General features: G+C 41.5%; 2 protein-coding genes across 3 annotated transcripts in view; one reads left to right on the top strand and one right to left on the bottom strand.

The window, feature by feature from the left end:
* The window catches only part of LOC129869607 (UDP-N-acetylhexosamine pyrophosphorylase-like), a 33,370-nt gene extending 31,305 nt beyond the window's left edge, over positions 1-2,065 (bottom strand). Inside the window, exon 1 of the mRNA XM_055944154.1 lies at positions 1,977-2,065. The gene's annotated coding sequence lies outside the window, so the exon portion shown is untranslated. The remainder of the gene's footprint in view (positions 1-1,976) is intronic.
* Positions 1,968-17,541, top strand: LOC129869608 (serine/threonine-protein kinase Kist-like). Of its 2 annotated transcripts, none has more exons than XR_008761996.1 (8): positions 1,968-2,277; positions 4,622-4,956; positions 5,169-5,366; positions 6,997-7,091; positions 7,307-7,383; positions 9,192-9,290; positions 10,515-10,618; positions 11,680-11,768. XR_008761996.1 is itself a non-coding variant. In XM_055944158.1 (8 exons), exons 1-8 carry the CDS (start codon positions 1,968-1,970, stop codon positions 12,070-12,072), a joined length of 1,350 nt encoding a protein of 449 aa, XP_055800133.1. In that variant the 3' UTR covers positions 12,073-17,541. The 2 variants fall into 2 exon arrangements, 1 of the variants encoding a protein (XP_055800133.1); XM_055944158.1 differs by lacking the exon at positions 10,515-10,618 and adding an exon at positions 11,926-17,541.
* Positions 17,542-19,271: the final 1,730 nt, after the last annotated feature.

The raw sequence follows: 19,271 nt of genomic DNA, 5'->3' as shown, positions 1-19,271 counted from the left end.
AAATTGTATAAATTCATATACAAATATTGAAAGCATTAAATTAGAAAAATAAAAGGTGTGCAAAATGAAAATATTGTCTAATTTATATTGTGTAATTTATTGACAGTGCCTAACTAGCCCCGAAGCTAGGCTTTCCAAAGGCAAACCAATTTTTCCACAGTTGCATACCAGTTCCACAGTTGCATACCAATATTGACACAACATACAACAATTTCATGCGGTCTGGCCAGAAAAAGAAAAAGCATGACATGCCATACTCCCTTTATCCAGACAGCATCAGAGGGGCGCTGTTTCACTCGCTCGGGTGCGTCGTTCTGTCGGCGCATGTCTTGGTCCAATAAATTCTATATTTCATTTGGACGGGTAAAGAGGTACGGTGGGCCAGGCCACGTCTAAGATGTTGGTTGCTTTTATAGGAGACCAGAGTTCATATTCTTCATGTAACGCCTACAAGAGAACTGCATGAACTTTCAAAAACCATGTGATCAAAGGTAATTTAGTTGACTGTACATGTCTGCAGTTACAAGCTGCAGCCATTAACTGCATTATGGGAGGCTCCATTGTCAACCAATCATTAGGGAGTTTTTGTTTGACTCACGCGAATGTGACGGAAGACCTGACTGAAACAGGAATCAACTTTGCCACAATTCATGTAACAGTGGATATGTACAATTGAATATGGTATGAGGCTCTCTCTCACCAATTGATAGTACAATGTACACACATACGCTGAGTGTACGAAACATTAGGAATGACTTCCTAATATTGAGTTGCACCAACTTTTGCCCTCTGAACAGCCTCAGTTTGTCAGGCCATGGACTCTACAAGGTGTTGAAAGCATTCCACAGGGTTGCTGGCCCATGTTGATTCCAATGCTTACAACAGTTGTGTCAAGTTGGCTGGATGTCCTTTTGGGTGGTCAACTGTTTTTGAGACGTGGGAAACTGTTGAGCATGAAAACACCAACAGCATTGCAGTTCTTGACACACTCAAACAGGTGTGCCTGGCACCTACTACCATACTCCATTCAAACACTCTTAAATATTTTGGCTTGCCCATTCACCCTCTGAATGGCATACATGCACAATCCATGCCTCAATTATCTCAAGGCTTAAAAATTATTCTTTAAACTATATCCTCCCCTTCATCTACACGGATTGAAGTGGATTTAACAGGTGACATCAATAAGGATCATAACTTTCACCTGGTCAGTCTGTCGTTAAAGAGCTGGTGTTCCTAATGTTTTGTACGCTGAGTGTATATTTCGTTTGGGAGTGTGTGATATGGGGGTTGGAGACATGTTTATTTTTACATTACAAAGACAAACTTGTATAAACAATGTCAACACCGCCATGTTGCACTGAGCCTTGCTGTTGGAAAACCACATCAGTGTCCGACTTCACTCTTCGACTTTTGTCTACAGTCGGTTGCTTTCGCGTTACTACTCAAATGAGCTCAAGGTTAGGGGGTAGGGACGTCCCAAGAATCCCAATAGTACTGTTTCGTTACAGTACTAACCATTTAATGACGGCTGCTGCTTCCGGGAAATGGCCGGCTAAACAATGACAAAATATACCATTATACAAATCAAGAAGGGAGACCTTTTTGCTTTTGCAAATGACTTGGATTAACCAACGTGTTCGGAATAAATGCTTGCATTTAGGTCGTTTATTTTGTGACCGTGTGCATGCATGTTAAATTACTGTTTGAGTTAACTAAATTAGCTAACACATGCGAAGTAGCTAACATGTCAGCTATTGGTAGCTAAAGTTGAAACCCGTAACTAACTTATTGAGTTCAATGTTCGAGAAATGGAGAGTAGACACGTTTACAGTGCTGGCTAGTGTCGAAACGTGCGATATTTTTTTATCGGGGTGTCTCGCTGGTCGATTGCTATGTTCCCGCAGCTGCATACAACTGTCTAAAACTTAACTAGCTAGCTAATTTGCCTTGATTCACTCATCTCAATGGCTCACTGTAGTTCATCAGATCCAAGTGGGAAGATACCCCGTCCAGATAGCAGCGCAGTATTGATGGCAGGATCTCCCGGAACCGTTGATCAGGCAATGAAGCCGGTGTTGTTTGAAATATTTGGAGAAATTTGGAACGTCCAGGCCCGACTCGGGCAAGGCGTCTCGGCCTCGGTATACCGGGTGAGCTCGGGAAGGACGAGTACGGCCGCCGTTAAGGAGTTCCTGGCGGACGCTCAGGGCGGAGATTACGGGTACCACAAGGAGAGGTCCGTGCTGGAAGACATCCAAGGACACAAAAACATCGGTACGGACCTTTTTATTGTATTGTAATATGGTTGTAATGTTACTGTGCACAATCTCTGGAATTACAGAGCTCGTCTTCTAGTGAACCTGGTCATTGATGATGTAATCTGAGAATCAAATTATGAGTCGTATTGCAAAGGGTTTAGCCTCATACTTGAAATCTGTGTTTTTATCAAGCTGATTGCCTGTCAGTCATTACAACCAAGTCACAAATCTCAATATTGTCTCTGATCTGTCATAGTAAGCTGTTTTTCTGCAACGCTGGTTTTTAAAGCCTTCATTGGCATGTCGTAAAGCCCTTCTCAGCCACGTCAAACCAACACCTGACGATGATAACCCTGACTGACGCATCGTAATAACTAGAGAATGGATTTTTTTTAGGGCCAATATCAATTCTTGGGGGTCAAGGAAGCTGATATTCAGTATGCATAATGCATAGATTTTAAAACCAAACAATACATTTGTTTTTACCAACATAACAACATAAAGGTAATAATTTAATTTGAATGGTAAATCTCTTGATAAAGTGGGTCAATTAAGATGGTATAGGCATACTCACAATACAGGGGAATACATATTCAATAGGAGTATGTGCATGCATTGAGTTATTGCGCGTGTTTTGGCTGATCAGTGGAGTCTGGTGCTACAGATGACAAACTATGTTTGCCTTCCATTTGGGACTTATATTAGCCTACTGAGCCACAACATTTGCAAGGAAGCATCACTCCAGAATGTCATGCCTGTATGGAAGGACATCATATAGGCACAGATGTTAGTTTGAGAACATAAAAGAACATAGACTCAATGCAAATGGGTCCAACATGATGACTTGTGATCACGGATTCTTATGAACCGAGTATTTTTGTTATTGTAATTTTCCGTGATCGGGAAAAGTATTTATTTTTCAGCTGCCAGGATGAAATTCGAAACGACTCAATTGGCTAGTTCAGCTATCTGTCAAGAAATGGGTGGGTTGATCCTACTGCTATGACTTGATAAAGCGAGGCTGTAACTCCGCTCCCTTTCACATCTCCACATCGCTCATGTCTCTTGGTGAGGTTTATGGCCACTATGAGAACTAGCTCAATGGCGATGACATTAGCTACCAAGTCATAATGTGCATAATATCTAACAAGGAGAGCGAGGGTAGGAAAAAAGATGAAACAACGATGCACGTTCTGCCTGAATGACTCAAACCTGCTCATAGTTTGAGAATTTAGAGCGTGCGTACGGATTGTCGTAATAGGGAAAGGAGGAACGCTGATCTACACCGTTTCATAAACATGCAGGAAGATTCCTCCTTTCCCTATTACGACAATCCATTTAATCCGACTGTCACCACAAGTCAGATGGCTCCTTGCAGAACATGTTGCATGTTCATCGGGATTTTGAAATTCAACAGCGGGCTGCATTTTTTTGGGGGACCTATTGTTTGTTAAAATCAATTTGCAGGGCCTTCTGGCTGGCGCAGCAGTCTAAGGTTGAGGCGTCCCTACAGACCCGGGTTCGATCCCAGGCTGTGTCACAGCTGGCTGTGACTGGGAGACACATGAGGCGGCGCACACCGATCGTGCTCTAGCGACCCCTGTGGTGGGCCGGGCGAATGCACGCTGACACGGTCACCAGGTGTACGTTGTTTCCTCTGACACATTGGTGAGGCTGGCTAACGGGTTAAGCGGGCATTGTCAAGAAGCAGTGCGGCTTGGCTGGTTTGTGTTTCGGAGGACGCACGGCTCTCGACCTCTGTACGGAAGTTGCAGCGATGGGACAAGACTGTAACTATCAATTGGATACCACATTTTTCTTTTTTTTGTCTCGCGGGCTGGACTAATGCGGTCCGTACTTTGCCCCCCCATGTAGAGTGACTATCAGCGGAGGGTCGATAGACTACAAAAAGCCAATATCGACCCGATATATCGGCTCAACAGATTATCGGTGGTTCTCTACTAATAGCCCAACCTTGTTCTACAACAATTAAATGAAAGATAAGATATTGGAGAGTTTACTTTGCCCCTATATAAAACAATTCAATGTTCTCTATATTTATTGATTATCACCACGTTTACAAGTGGACTTTGAAATTGTTGCCGGAGTGGGCTTTAAAAGAATATGATTTTGATTATTAAATCGATATCGCCATACACTTACTTTACATTCATGATATGTGAATACTCAGACAAGACTTCCATGTTTTTATAACAGAGTGATAACCTTGCTTTACAGATCACATCAGTGTAACCTCAAGGGAGGGATGCATTTTTGTAGTATTCAAACAGAGCCCACAACTTCACCACCCAATCAAATATGTGCTTATGCTGACTGTTCATTCCTGTATGTCTCCATAGTAACGCTGTATGGGGTGTTCACCAACCACAGCCATGTGGGTGTGGCCACACGCTGCCTGCTGCTAGAGCTGCTGGATGTCAGTGTGTCTGAGCTGCTGGTTAGGGCCAGTACCCAGGGCCAGGTGGGCAGCCTCCAGAGTGGTGGTGCCCAGCAGCAGGGCCACTCCATGTGGCTGGTGCAGCACTGCGCAAGAGACATCCTGGAGGCCCTGGCCTTCCTCCACCGAGAGGGCTACGTCCACGCAGATCTCAAGCCCCGCAATGTGCTCTGGAGCGCAGACGACGAGTGCTTCAAACTCATCGACTTTGGACTCAGCTTCAAGGAGGGTAACCAGGTGAAGTGGAGTTGAGAACAGGGGTTGGTGTGGGCTACATACCTCTAAGGGAGGGTTTTCAAGTTGGTTTTAGCATCTTTGGACATTAATCAGTTATGCATAAGATTAGTTGACATACAACTAGGAAACAATTATATGGACCGGGCTAAACTTTGGTGTGTGTGGTTTTCTGCCCGTATAATAGTGTCTGTTCTTTCCTTGTGTGTTCCAAGGATGTGAAGTACATCCAGACGGATGGGTACCGTGCCCCGGAGGCTGAGCTTCAGAACTCGCTGGCCCAGGCGGGGCTCGAGGCGGAGGGTAACTCTGGCTGCTCGGCCACTGTGGACCTCTGGAGCCTGGGTATCATCCTGCTGGAGATGCACTCCGGCATCAAACTCAAAGACACTGTCAGGTCACCCGAGTGGAAAGTACGTCCACAGCACGGCTCTCCGACTCTGGGCCTGTATTGCCACTATACTGACTGTGCAGGCTTTTGTTCCACCCCAGCACAAACACACCTGTTTAAATGACTGTTCTTTACCACATTGTCATATACAATGCAGTGGACTCTGATCCACCTGTAGCTAATAGATCAATATGTTCTTCACATACAGTGCTTTCAAAAAGTATTCAGACCCCTTCACTTTTTCCACATTTTGTTACATTACAGCCTTATTCTAAAATTGATTTATATAGTTTTTTCACACCCTCAATCTACAAACAATAACCCATAATGACAAAGCAAAAACAGGCACATTTATTAAAAATAAAAACTGAAATATCACATTTACATTAGTATTCAGACCCTTTGGCAGCGATTACTGCCTCGAGTCTTGGGTATGACTCTACAAGCTTGGCACCCCTGTATTTGGGGAGTTTCTCCCATTCTTCTCTGCAGATCTCTCAAGCTCTGTCAGGTTGGATGGGGAGCTTCAATGCACAGGTATTTTCAGGTCTCTCCAGAGATGTTCAATCGGGTTCAAGTCCGGGCTCTGGCTGGGCCACGCAAAGACATTTAGAGACTTGTCCCAAAGCCACTCCTGTGTTGTCTTGGCTGTGTGCTTAGGGTCGTTGTCCTGTTAGAAGGTGATCTTTCGCCCCAGTCTGAGGTCCTGAGCGCTCTGGAGCAGGTTTTCATCAAGGATCTCTCTACTTTGCTCCGTTCATCTTTCTCTCAATCCTGACTAGTCTCCCAGCCCTTGAAAAACACCCCCACAGGATGATGCTGCCACTCATGCTTCACCGTAGATTTGGTATGTGCCTTTTACTGAGGAGTGGCTTCCATCTGACCACTCTACCATTAAATCCTGATAGGTGGAGTGCTGCAGAGATGGTTGTCATTCTGGAAGGTTCTCCCATCTCCACAGAGGAACTCTGGAGCTCTGTCAGGGTGACTATCGGGTTCTTGGCCACCTCCCTGACCAAGGCCCTTCTCCCCCGATTGCTCAGTTTGGCTGGGCGGCCAGCTCTAGGAAGAGTCCTGGTGGTTCCAAACTTCTTCCATTTAAGAATGATGGAGGCCACTGTTGTTGGGGACCTTCAATGCTTTAGACATTTTTTGGTACCCTTCCCCTAATTTGTGCCTCAACACTATTCTGTTTGAGCTTTACGGACAATTCCTTCAACCTCATGGCTCGGTTTTTGTTCTGACATGCACTGTCAACTGTGGGGCCTTATATAGACTGGTGTGAGCGTTTCCATATCATGTCCAATCAATTGAATTTAACACAGGTGGACTCCCAAGTTGTAGAAACAGCTCAAGGATGATCAATGGAAACAGGATGCACCTGAGCTCAATTTCAAGTCTCATAGTAATATGTCTAAACCTGCTTTTGCTTCGTCATTATGGGTTATTGTGTGTAGATTGAAGAGGAACATTATTTAATCCATTTTAGAATAAGGCTGTAATGTAACAAAATGTGGAAAAAGTGAAGGGGTCTGATCTTTCTGAATGCACTGTACACAGATAAGACATTTAGGTAATATACAGTTATTAGACAGATATGGGAGTGTTGTCCAACCTGCTGTTATGTTGCCTACTGTTCTTTGCTCCTGCAGGACAACAGTGCAGCGATAGTCGACCATATCTTTGCCAGTAACAGTATGGTGTGTCCTGCTATCCCTGTCTATCACCTCAGAGACCTGATCAAGAGGTAACAACATGCATTCATTCATCCATATGCATTTAGTTTTAGTTTGTGCATAAATGCAGACATTTGATCCATTGTAGCAAATTGACTCTGCGCTCCCTTAAAAAAAGTTGTCATTTTAAAAATTGTAAACTTATTGAAATGCATGTGATGATTTTCCTGAGAGAGGGGTTCCTAACGTTGACATTCATTTTTGTAATGTTTGTGTGCACCTGCAGCATGCTTCACTATGACCCCAAGCACAGAGGCACAGCCGAGACGGCCCTGCTTAGCCCTTTTTTCAGTATTCCCTTTGGTAAGTCAGAAACACCAATACAAAGTCTACAGCAGACATTTTGTTGCATTACAAACTGGAATTGAAATGGATTTAATTGTTTTTCTTTGTCATTGATCTACACAAAATACTCCATAATGTCAAAGTGAGAAAAAAATTCTAAAAATGCTTACAAATTAATACAAACTTAATAAAAATATAGTCGTTGCAGAAGTATTCACCCCATTTGTTTAGGCAAGCGTAAATTAGTTCAGGAGTAAAATTTGGCTTAACAAATCACATAAATGAAATAATAGCGGTTGACAGAATTTTTGAATTACTATCCCTTCCTCTGTCCCCATACATACAACATTTGTAAGGTCCCTCAGTCAAGTATTGCATTTAAAGCACATATTCATCAACAAAGACCCGGGAGCTTTTCGAAAGTCTCATAAAGAAGGGCAGTGATTAGTAGCTGGCTAACAAAAACAAATCAGACATTGAATATCTCTTTAAGCATGGGCAAGTTAATAATTATGCTGTTGATGATGTCTTAAACCACCCAGACACGTCAAAGATACAGTTGTCCTTCTGAATTGAGCAGCAGGACAACAAGGAAACTGCTTAGGGATGTCACCATGAGGCCATTGGTGATTTTAAAACCGCTACAGAGTTCAGTGGCAGTGAAGGGAGAACTGAGGATGGATCAACAACATTGTAATGACCTCAAGGACAGAGTGCAAAGAATACAAATATACAGAATAAAATAAACTTGCATCCTGTATACAACCAGGCACTAAAGTAATACTGTTAAAAAAAACACAAAGGAATATACATTTTGGTTTAAATGCAAAGCTGTAATATTGGGGAAAAGGCAACAGATCACTGAGTAACTGCCTCCATATCTTCAAGAAGGGTGCTGGCTGCATCATGGTATGAGTATGCTTGACATTGGAAAGGACTGGGGAGATTTTCAGGATAAAAATAAACGGGATGGAGCTAAGCACAGGTGAAATCCTAGAGGAAAACTTGCTTAAGTCTACATTCACCATACACTGGGAGATGACTTCACCTTTCAGCAGGACAATAACCTACATACACCATAAGGCCAAATCAACAATGGAGTTGTTACCAAGAAGTCAGTGAAGTTTCCTAAGTGGCCAAGTTACAGTTTTGACTTAAGTCTGCTTGACAATCTATGGCAAGACTTTGCTGTCTAGCCATGATCCCCTAAACCTTGACAGAGGCTTGAATCATTTTTACCCAAGAAGACTCACAGCTGTAATCGCTGCCACCAAAGGTGTTTCTAACATGTATTTACCTAGGGCAGTGAACACTTATATAATCAAGGTATATTATCGTTTTGTTTTTCATAAAAATACAAACATTTTTCTTCCATGTTTTTTTATTTTTTTATTACACCTTTATTTAACCAGGTAGGCTAGTTGAGAACAAGTTCTCATTTGCAACTGCGACCTGGCTTTGACTTTGACATGTATTCGTTTTTTGTGTGGATCATTGACAAAAAAGTACAAATTAATTTTAATCCCACTTTGTAACCCAATAAAAAATGAAGAAATCCAAGGGGGGTGGATACTTATGATAGGCACTGTACCTCATTCTCAGCCAGCTCATATGATAGCTTGCATTATAGCATAATCTTATCTCTCTCTGCACCTGTTCCCAACCCTCTTTTTTCCTTTATGTTTGTAATCTACCTCTTTATGATATGCATATAGAGTTTTCACTGAAAACAAAAAATATTATAATCATAGTAGAGAGGTTGGGTGGAGCTGTATAAACCATAGAGAAGGCTTCTTAAACCTATTGATTGAGGAAATGTGTGACAGCTCCTCACATAGAAGACTTGGTTCTGCTGCCCTCTCCTGTTCTGCGCCTGCTCAACCTGATTGACGACAGCCACCTACACAATGAGGAGGAGTATGAAGGTAGGTCACAGCCCTAATTTCTCCTACAGTTGATAATTTTGAAGATCGGCGATGGAAATACACTGGGGCTCGTGGAACCACAAGTCAGTGCCACGAGTCATCGGTGAACTAAACCATATGATGAGGCTATATATAGACTCAGCGATATGACGTTGCCACGAGCAGCAGCAAGACTATGTAACAGAGTATCTGTACATGTGGGACCAAAACAGCTGAGAAGTTTGTCTGCGCCCTTAGTTGCGGAAGTCTGCACAATTCTGCTGTCCACTTCATGTGTCGCTGACTAGCTTTTAAAGGGACACTGCAATATGCTGTCAATTAAGACATTTTTCTACTTACCCAGAGTCAGGTTAACTTGTGGATAAAATGTTTGTCTCTGCATGCAGAATGAAGGAAGTTAGAGGTAGTTTTGCGAGTGTACCGGTAGACTTCCAGTCAGCTAACACTAGTTAGCATTGGCTTGCAAAACTACACTGCCTACAGAAAGTATTCATACCCCTTGACTTATTCCACATTTTGTTGCGTTACAGCCTAAATTCAAAATTTATGAAATAGATTTTTTTCATCACCCATCTACATACAATACCCCATTAAGACAAAGTGAAAACATGTTTTTAGAAATGTTGGCTAATTTATTTAAAATTAAATGCATAAATATCTAATTTACATAAGTATTCATATCCCTGAGTCAATGCATGTTAGAATCACCTTTGGCAACAATTACAGTTGTAAGTCTCTAAGAGCTTTGCACACCTGGATTGTACAATATTTGCAGTTATTTTATTCTTCAAGCTCTGTCAAGTTGGTTGATGATCATCGCTAGACAGCCATTTGCCAAGTTTTGTCAAGGTGATTTATGTTCAAACTGTAATTAGGCCACTCAGGAACATTCAAGGTTGTCTTGGTAAGCAATTTGTTTAAATATGGCCTTGTGTTTTAGGTTATTGTCCTGCTGAAAGGTACATTTGTCTGCCCGTGTCTGGTGGAAAGCAGACTGAACCAGGTTTTCCTCTAGGATTCTGCCTGTGCTTAACTCTATTCCGTTTCTTTTTATCCTAAAAAAAACTCCCTTGCCTATGACGAGCATACCCATAACATGTTGCAGCCACCACCATGCTTGAAAACATGAGTGGTACTCCGTGACGTGTTATGTTGGATTTGTCCCAAACATAACACTTTGTATTCAGGAAATAAAGTTAATTTCTTTGCCATTTTTCTTTGCAGTTTCACTTTAGTGCAAAATTGCATAAAGGATGCATTTTCGAGACAGGACCATTTGTAATGTAACTGGGACCTTTTGGAGTGCCAACAGAAGAAGCTCTTCAAAGGTAAGGCAAGACGACCTTGAATGTTCCTGAGTGGCCTAATTACAGTTTGAACGTAAATCACCTTGAAGATCTATGGCAAAACTTGAAAATGGCTGTCTAGTCTTTTCACTCTGTAATTTAGGTTAGTGTTGTGGAGTAACTACAATGTTGTTGAACCATCCTCAGTGTTCTCCTATTACAGCCATTAAAGACCCTCTAACTGTTTTAAAGTCACCATTGTCCTAGTGAAATCCCTGAGCGGTTTACTTCCTCTCCGACAACAGAGTTAGGAAGGACACCTGTATCTTTGTAGTGACTGTGGGTATTGATACACCATCTAAAGTGTAATTAATAATTTCACCATGCTCAAAGGGTTAGTCAATGTCTGCTTTTTATTTTTACCCATCTACCAATAGGTGCCTTTCTTTGAGAGCTATTAGAAAACCTCTCTGGTCTTTATGGTTGAATCTATTTGAAATTCACTGCTTGACTTCGCGACCTTTCAGATAATTGTATGTGTGGGGTACAGAGATGGGGTAGTCATTAAAAAATTATGTTAAACACGTTGATTGCACACAGTGAGTCCATGTAACTTTATTATGTGACCTGTTAAGCACATTTTTATTTCTGAACTTATTTAGGCTTGCCATAACAAAGGGGTTGAATACTTATTGACTCAATTTCAGCTTTTCATTTTTAATGACTTTTGAAAAATGTCTAACAATATCATTCCACTTTGACATTATGTGTAGGCCAGAGACAAAATCAAAATGGAATACATTTTAAATAGAGGCTGTCACACAGCAACATTTGGAAAAAGTCAACGGGTGTGAATACTTTCTGAAGGCACTGTATCTAACTTCCTTCATACTGTGAGCAATTTTTTTTATCTGCCTCTGGGTAAATAGAAAAATATATTAATTGCCAGAATCGTGCAGTATCCTTTTAAAACATATGATCAGATGCTACATTGTGAGAAAAAAAATATATGGAAATTACACCATTTTTTTGTGGCAAAAATGCCCCTGAAAATGTGACTATTTCGATTTACACTGATCAAAATGATGCTGTTGTGTTGTCAGACATCTTGGAGGACATGAAGGAGGAGTGCCAGAAGTACGGCTCAGTGGTCTCTCTTCTCATTCCCAAGGAGAACCCAGGCAAAGGACAGGTAAGACATACACTAGCCCCATAACCAGTGGTCTATTGTTGTCATTTAAATACTTCCATACAAATTAGAGATTTGTACATATTGTAGACCTGCATTTTTACTGTCTCGGCTTGTCTTAATCTGTGTGTGTGTGTGTGTGTGTGTGTGTTTCCCCCAGGTGTTTGTAGAATATGCTAACGCAGGCGACTCCAAAGAGGCCCAGAGACTGCTGACGGGACGGACCTTTGACAGGAAGTTTGTCGTTGCCACATTCTACCCCCTGAGTGCTTACAAGAGAGGCTACTTGTACCAGACCGTGCAGTGAACACACACACATGCGCACTGAGAGCTCACACACCGTTAGTTGAAGAGCACAGGCCTAGGCCCCATTCAGTCCGTCTCTATCATGATGTGTATACTTACAGTTGAAGTTGGAAGTTTACATACACTTAGGTTGGAGTCATTAAAACTAGTTTTTCAACCACTCCACAAATTTCTTGTTAACTAACTATTGTTTTGGCAAGTTGGTTAGGACATCTACTTTGTGCATGACACAAGTAATTTTTCCAACAATTGTTTACAGAGATTATTTCACTTATAATTCACTGTATCACAATTCCATTGGGTCAGAAGATTACATGCACTAAGTTGACTGTGCCTTTTAAACAGCTTGGAAAATTCCAGAAAATGTCATGGCTTTAGAAGCTTCTGATTGGCTAATTGACATAATTTGAGTCAATTGGAGGTGTACCTGTGGATGTATTTCAAGGCCTACCATCAAACTCAGTGCCTCTGCTTGACATCATGGGAAAATCTAAAGAAATCAGCCAAGACCTCAGATAAAGAATTGTAGACCTCCACAAGTCTGGTTCATCCTTGGGAGCAATTCCCAAATGCCTGAAGATACCGCGTTCATCTTTACAAACAATAGTATGCAAGTATAAACACCATGGGACAACGCAGCCGCCATACCGCTCAGGAAGGAGATGCGTTCTGTCTCCTAGAGATGAATGTACTTTGGTGCGAAAAGTGCAAATCAATCCCAGAACAAAAGCAAAGGACCTTGTGAAGATGCTGGAGGAAACCGGTACAAAAGTATCTATATCCACAGTAAAACGAGTCCTATATCGACATAACCTGAAAGGCCGCTCATCAAGGAAGAAGGCACTGCTCTAAAACTGCCATAAAAAAGCCAGACTACAGTTTGCAACTGCACATGGGGACAAAGATCGTACTTTTTGGAGAAATGTCCTCTGACCCACTGGGAATGTGATGAAATAAAAGCTGAAATAAATCATTCTCTTTACTATTATTCTGATATTTCACATTCTTAAAATAAAGTGGTGATCCTAACTGACCTAAAGCAAGGAATTCTTACAAGGATTAAATTTCAGGAATTGTGAAACTGAGTTTAAATGTATTTGGCTAAGGTGTATGTAAACATCCAACTTCAACTGTATATCAAATCACCACTCTGCTTTCTGCAGCCTCTAGGGCCAGAGTTAACCTAATATGCCCTGTAGCTTTAACTACTGTATGTAGCTACAGTATGGATTATACAAATCTGTCCTTTCACAATTTTCCATGTCCTCCTATTGGGATGTATACTGCTGGAGTCTGCTTTTAACATTGATCCAGATTGGTCATATGTTTATCAGAGGGAGATGGCTTGACTCTCAGTAGATGGAAAAATCCATACTGTCCCACTCTACACTGTGCTGATGTCAAACCCCGAACAAGAGAATTACTTTATGTCCACCTACCTTTTTATAGAGCACAAAGAGTACAGTACCAACTGCCCTATGGTTTTCTCATAAACCCAGCAGGCTGTTTAGCTTGAGTAGGGCCCATGGTTTTTTTCATACTCAACTACTTGAATATGCTATCTTTAAGTAATTGAAACCGTTCCTACTGATTGATCTTGGGTCTCTTGTTGAAGCCTGAGCCACAATTTCATCTTATCCAAAGTTACCTTCCTATGACATATTTTTCTATGAGATGTTGTTTGTTTTGAGACTTGAATTCCAAAGGTACCACTCAAACATCAGTAGAATCACATTCTGAGACTAAAGTCCAATCATTCAACTGTGGCACTTTTCTATGGTACATAAAAATATATATATATACTTTTTTTGTAATTTCCACCATATATAGTGTTATTCAATTTTGTCCAAATTGCCACATATACTATGTTTACTCCTGATTGGTTGGGCTGATGTGAATGGAAGTTAAGTTTTCGATACGTTATGAAAGGGATGGGTCATTCCCTAGCTCTGTACAGTACATAGCAACAAGCCTACTGTCCGCTCAGAACCCATGAATAGGGTTTTCACAGTTGAATATTTCAGTTGGAGAGCATTACAGTTGTCAGTGTTGTAGCCGACTATTCCAGTTCTCTCTGTCTGAGTTTTATAGTCTGCATGACAAATCAATGTGTGAGAACAGCTAGTTTAGGTGAGATTATAGGCTACAAAAGTCTTGAATTATTCTATGTCGTGTGTTGATGTTGAAATTAACAACAAATTGTTGCATGCACTGAACTGAAATGTTAGAGGCAATATTTATTCTGCATTTTTGACTCTCCCCCTTGTTTGTCTGCTGCTCTTATTCAGTCCAATGTGAATCCTATGCGGGGCACAGGGGCTTCTGAATCAGTAGGTTGGCATTGAAACTAGAATGGTTTCAGGCAGGGGGCTAGTGGTATCCTGCCCATCTATATAAATACTGCAGCACCCCTTAGCGGTCATGCTAGAGAAAGGCCTTGTCTTCCTCTCCTATACTATACCTACAGTAGCTGATCTTCCAAAGCTCCGTCCTGCCTGTCCAACCTTTCCAGATGCTTTTTTAAGTTGTTTGAAAAAGAGACCATATTAACATGAGCAAAAATAACTACAATTTAAAGCACATTATTGTTGATACACTGCGATTTACTCCATTTGTAACTCACACTTCCAGTCAACTGGCATCATGCGACAAGTGTGGATGCTGATTGAGACATCGTTGACGACGTCCTGCCTATGTGAAGTACTGACTTGCCTATGTGAAGTACTGACTTTAGGACTGCTGGGTGATGTACCACCAATATGTGAGGTGATCCATCCACTGCCTCAGCTACAGTACATTCTCTGTGTTTATAATCTAGAGTCTACCACTATAATGTTCCCATTTAGTATATTTGTTGATGTTTTGGCACATTGTTCCTTAGGTGTGTTATTCAAAATAGATCTCAATGATTCCTTTCTAATCCCCACAACCATTGAGCATGATGGCATTTCTTCATGGACAAATGTTCAGGTAGCTCCATTGTGTTTTGTTTACACTTTGGGTCAGCTATCTGAATGCAGTGTCAGGTTCTTTTCTATGTCTTCTTATATAGAAGTACTAATATGAGTACTTCAAAGTGTCTGATAAAGCTGGAATTGATTTGTGGGCAAGGCGATGTCAGGTATTAGCACACAGGTAGCAATATACTAGGCCTTATATATGATATGTTCTAATGGCAGAGAATATAATATTAGTATTAGAATGCAGGTGGCAGAGCAGGATTCCTCTGGATGTTGACTATGGACACAATACTGATCAGGGAAAACCGGTACCTATACTGTACATGAGAGAGTAACAGAGAGAGGGAACTCTGCTGCTAGTAAGTCACCAGGGCTGTAGTCAGGGTCTGAGTACCCCCCCTCCATCCAAGAAATGAAGGAAGTTGAAGCTCATTTACTTCATTTCTATGCATTTTAAAGGTACAACATGTAGAAATCACGCCACTATTTCCTGGTTGCTAGCATTCTAATAGTTTGCTTGTTGTATCACAAACTGAAATTAGCAATGTGCAGGTATTTATTTAAAATTTCCAATTGGTAGTTAGTCTTGTCCCATTGCTACAACTCGCCTATGGACTCGAGAGGCGACAGTTGAGAGCCATGCGTCCTCCAAAACACGATCCTGCCAAGCCGCACCTTAGACTGCTGTGCCACTCAGGAGGCGCTACCACTTCTTAGATTTGCTTTCAATGAGAATTACATATCTATAACTCACATTTCTATGTGAATTTGGTCAGGTTGCCCAAAAAGTTACATATTGCAGCTTTAAAAACTCTAAAACACTATTTGGAGGACAGCAAAAACATAGTAGGGTCATTCACCTCAGTCGATCTACAAATAAATAGCCTATTAGCTATACAATTAGCCGCTACACGTTAACTCAGCACCGGGATCAAAAACTATAATTTAATACGTTCACAGTTCTGTTTACAAAAAAGTATTTTACAGCTAATTTCCAGCATTTCTACACATTTTGACATGGGGGGGGGGGGGGGGGAGACATTTTTGCAATTTTAAAAGCTAATCTCCTGCATTTTGCGATGACATGTTATGATATCTGAGTGAGAGTGAATAACAAAATCAATGGGGGCCCCCTGGAGGTCAGGGCCTAACTGGCTAGAGGCACTCGAATAATTTACCAATCACATTTTTTTTCACTGACATTGGCTAATTGAGTGACTGTCAGTGAGTGGCATGCAACAACAGGATAACTGCTGATGCACAACCAAGTTTATAAATTGTACCACATGTATTCTACTATTCTAACTCCCAACAGTAAGTTGAGACGGCAAATTAGTTCCTATTTAATCGTTTTGTTCTTAAAAAAAATTACCTTCCATACCTTGGTTTTCTCGTGTGTGTATAGCTACGGCTCTGCATTTCACGCTGCTTTGGGCCGAGGTATTCTTTAGGGTACAGACTCATCTAGTTAGGTGTTTCATATCCCGGGACTGTGTTGGTAAGACTAAAGAGCTTCCTAGCTAGCCCTGCAGGCAGTGTGTAGAACTATAAGCTACTGAATAAAATAGATCCTGTTTATTGCCCAACTCCATCTCGAGAGGAAGCAGAATGATTGTATAACTTTCTTTGTAAAGATTTGTTGTTACTCTGAGCAGTTGTAGAAATATCACTGAGCAGCCTCCTGACTGTGCCAACCCCAATATATTTAGAAACAGATGGAAGGAGTGTCTTTGTTTGCAGACACCCTGGGCAATCAGAGAGATTAGTGTGTGTATTTACATGTATATTAATTTATAGGTTTGTATGTGGGGAGGCTTCCTGCATCCTCCCAGTTTGTTGATAGGCATTGTTATGTTTCATTCAGGTTTATTAGTTAGTGGAGTTATGCTGTTACAGAACTGCTGTTGTCAGAAATTGTACAAATTGGCGATTTCCTGAACTGAATTGAATCAACCCTGCTTTACAGCACTGATCAAATGAAAGAAAAATCTAAGTCAGCAATGATGTAGACCAATCCCCTGTTGCCATATGGTATAAAAAAAACACACAAAGATGACAGGATTGAAATGATGCGTTTTATTGTCAATGTTTTGTCTGCTAGGCAATATTGAAGGAGTCTCCAAAGACTACAGCACTGATATCAATGTGTTAAATAAATAATTTCCCTTCCCCACTCAAAAATTATCATGATTGTCTTTTGAGCAACATGTCTCCTTTGGGTTTTGTGAAAGCCTGCTGCATTGAGCAGCTGTCAGCCACCCTGTTACAAAGAACAACTGTCTCCAACAAAACTAAAACTGACTTGACTGTGAATCAATCACACTATCTGATCTGTGTGATCAGGATTATCGAAGGCACATATGAGTATAAAACAAGTGTATGTATGTATGATGGAACAAGCGTGTGTGAGAGTCCATGCATTGCCACACAGAAAGAACCCTGTGATTGTAAGGGTGTGATTATATATGTTCGTATTGTTTCCATATCTCAAAATAAAGAAAGCTACTTGACTATGTGTCCACAATATATGTTAGTCCTATATGTCTGTTTTTATGGTCTGGATAAGCTATATCAATATAGAGTAAAACTACACATGATGTAATAGCATAGTACTGCCACTAGGGGTCAGCACAGCTATACTTTACAACATACTGCTACCACTAATATATTTTTTTACTACTTCTGCCACTTAATAAATAAGAATTTGTCAAGTTAAATAAAACAATGATGGCCTACCCCGGCCAAACCCTAATCCGGGCGACGCTGGGCCAATTGTACGCCACCCTATGGGACTCCCAATCACGACCAGTTGTGATACAGCCTGGAATCTAACCAGGGTCTGAAGTGACGCCTCTAGCACTGAGATGCAGTGCCTTAGAACGCTGTGCCACTCGGGAGCCCATTGATCCCCACAGTTGTCTCGCTGCTGGGTAGAACAGACCACACATATACACACAAATTAATAATCTAACGAGGCCTATTGATCTCTGTTATACTCTGATCGATTGCCCTGCCATACTGTTTTTACCAAGAAGCAAACAAATAATTGCTTTTCACAACTCTTTTGGGGTGGAAGGAGCTGTGCTGACAGAGAATTATTAAAGAAATAGAAGTGAAGAGAACTCTCTCCCATAGTGGGAAAGCCTGGAGCTCAGGCTAACTTGTCATAGTTAAGTACAAAGCCAGTCAGGATCAAGTGGTTAACACTATGATGCCTTGAATACATATGAACCCATGAAAGACGTAGTGTTGTATCAAGACCAAGTTCATTTCCAATTGTAGGTATTAAAAATACATAGTAGGCCGACATTAGAACTTGGATAGACCTCTCAAACAAGTAAAAACAAACCCAATGAATACAGTGTGAGGAGTCAAGCTATAAGAGCAGACCCCCTGTAGCACTCTGCATTCCACAGCCCCCAACACATTGTCCTGCTGCTTCCTGTTACTGTGAATAGTGGGACTTTCAGCCCATTTATGGGCTCTCTGTTTACAGCCTGCCCCATAAAGAGGGCCTTGTCTGACCTGGGCTCAGCCACACTGGGCCCCTGGAGGACAGACCAACGCATGGATGACGGAAGTAAGAGACTTACCCATATTCTCTTTCTCTCGTACAAGTTTGAAGGGTCAAACTTTGGGTCAAACAAAATCCTCTGTCTGCAGTGATTCATGGCTCTCAGCCTGGAGTTGGTCATTGGTCTGCTGATGAAAAGAGGGGTAGAACTAGAACAAGGAATAGTCTGTCCTAGAGGGCCTGTCAGACAGGGATGTAATTAATCACTGTCTGTCGCAGGCATGTTCCCTGGAGAGAGGGGAAGCGAGGGAGATAGAGAAATAAGCTGAGAGCAGGGGAGTGAGGGACCCGCAGGGACCTAGTCCAGAGAGGATCAGCACAGCACCCTCATCACATCTGAGAGGATGGAGGATAGAGGGGGAGTGTACACGCACGCACGCACGCACGCACGCACGCACGCACACACACACACACACACACACACTGATTGATAAGGCTGATAAAGCCTATTCCCCATGCTGAGGCTGACATCCATTGGCAGTGTAATAATTATATATAGTAAGTGCAATACAAGTAAGTGCTTTACATCATAAAATTAAAGGGTTGTACTAACAAAGAAACAAAAACCAGAGGAAGGATAAATGAAAAATGTAAAGTGTGTCTTCAGCAGGGATTTAAAAAGAGTCACTGAATCTGCAAGCTTGATCTCCTCTGGCAGACCATTCC

This window comes from Salvelinus fontinalis, chromosome 14 (genome assembly GCF_029448725.1).
Source record: "Salvelinus fontinalis isolate EN_2023a chromosome 14, ASM2944872v1, whole genome shotgun sequence".
In the NCBI taxonomy this organism is placed as follows: domain Eukaryota; kingdom Metazoa; phylum Chordata; class Actinopteri; order Salmoniformes; family Salmonidae; genus Salvelinus; species Salvelinus fontinalis.
Note: the sequence above shows the minus strand (reverse complement) of the source record. Positions and strands in the feature narration are given on the sequence as shown.

Excerpts from the sequence above, each read along its gene's own strand:
- LOC129869608 (XM_055944158.1), top strand. The coding sequence starts at position 1,968 with ATGGCTCACTGTAGTTCATCAGATCCAAGTGGGAAGATACCCCGTCCA. Across the intron at positions 2,278-4,621 it reads CCAAGGACACAAAAACATCG|TAACGCTGTATGGGGTGTTC; the intron begins GTACGGACCTTT and ends ATGTCTCCATAG. Across the intron at positions 7,092-7,306 it reads CTCAGAGACCTGATCAAGAG|CATGCTTCACTATGACCCCA; the intron begins GTAACAACATGC and ends GTGCACCTGCAG.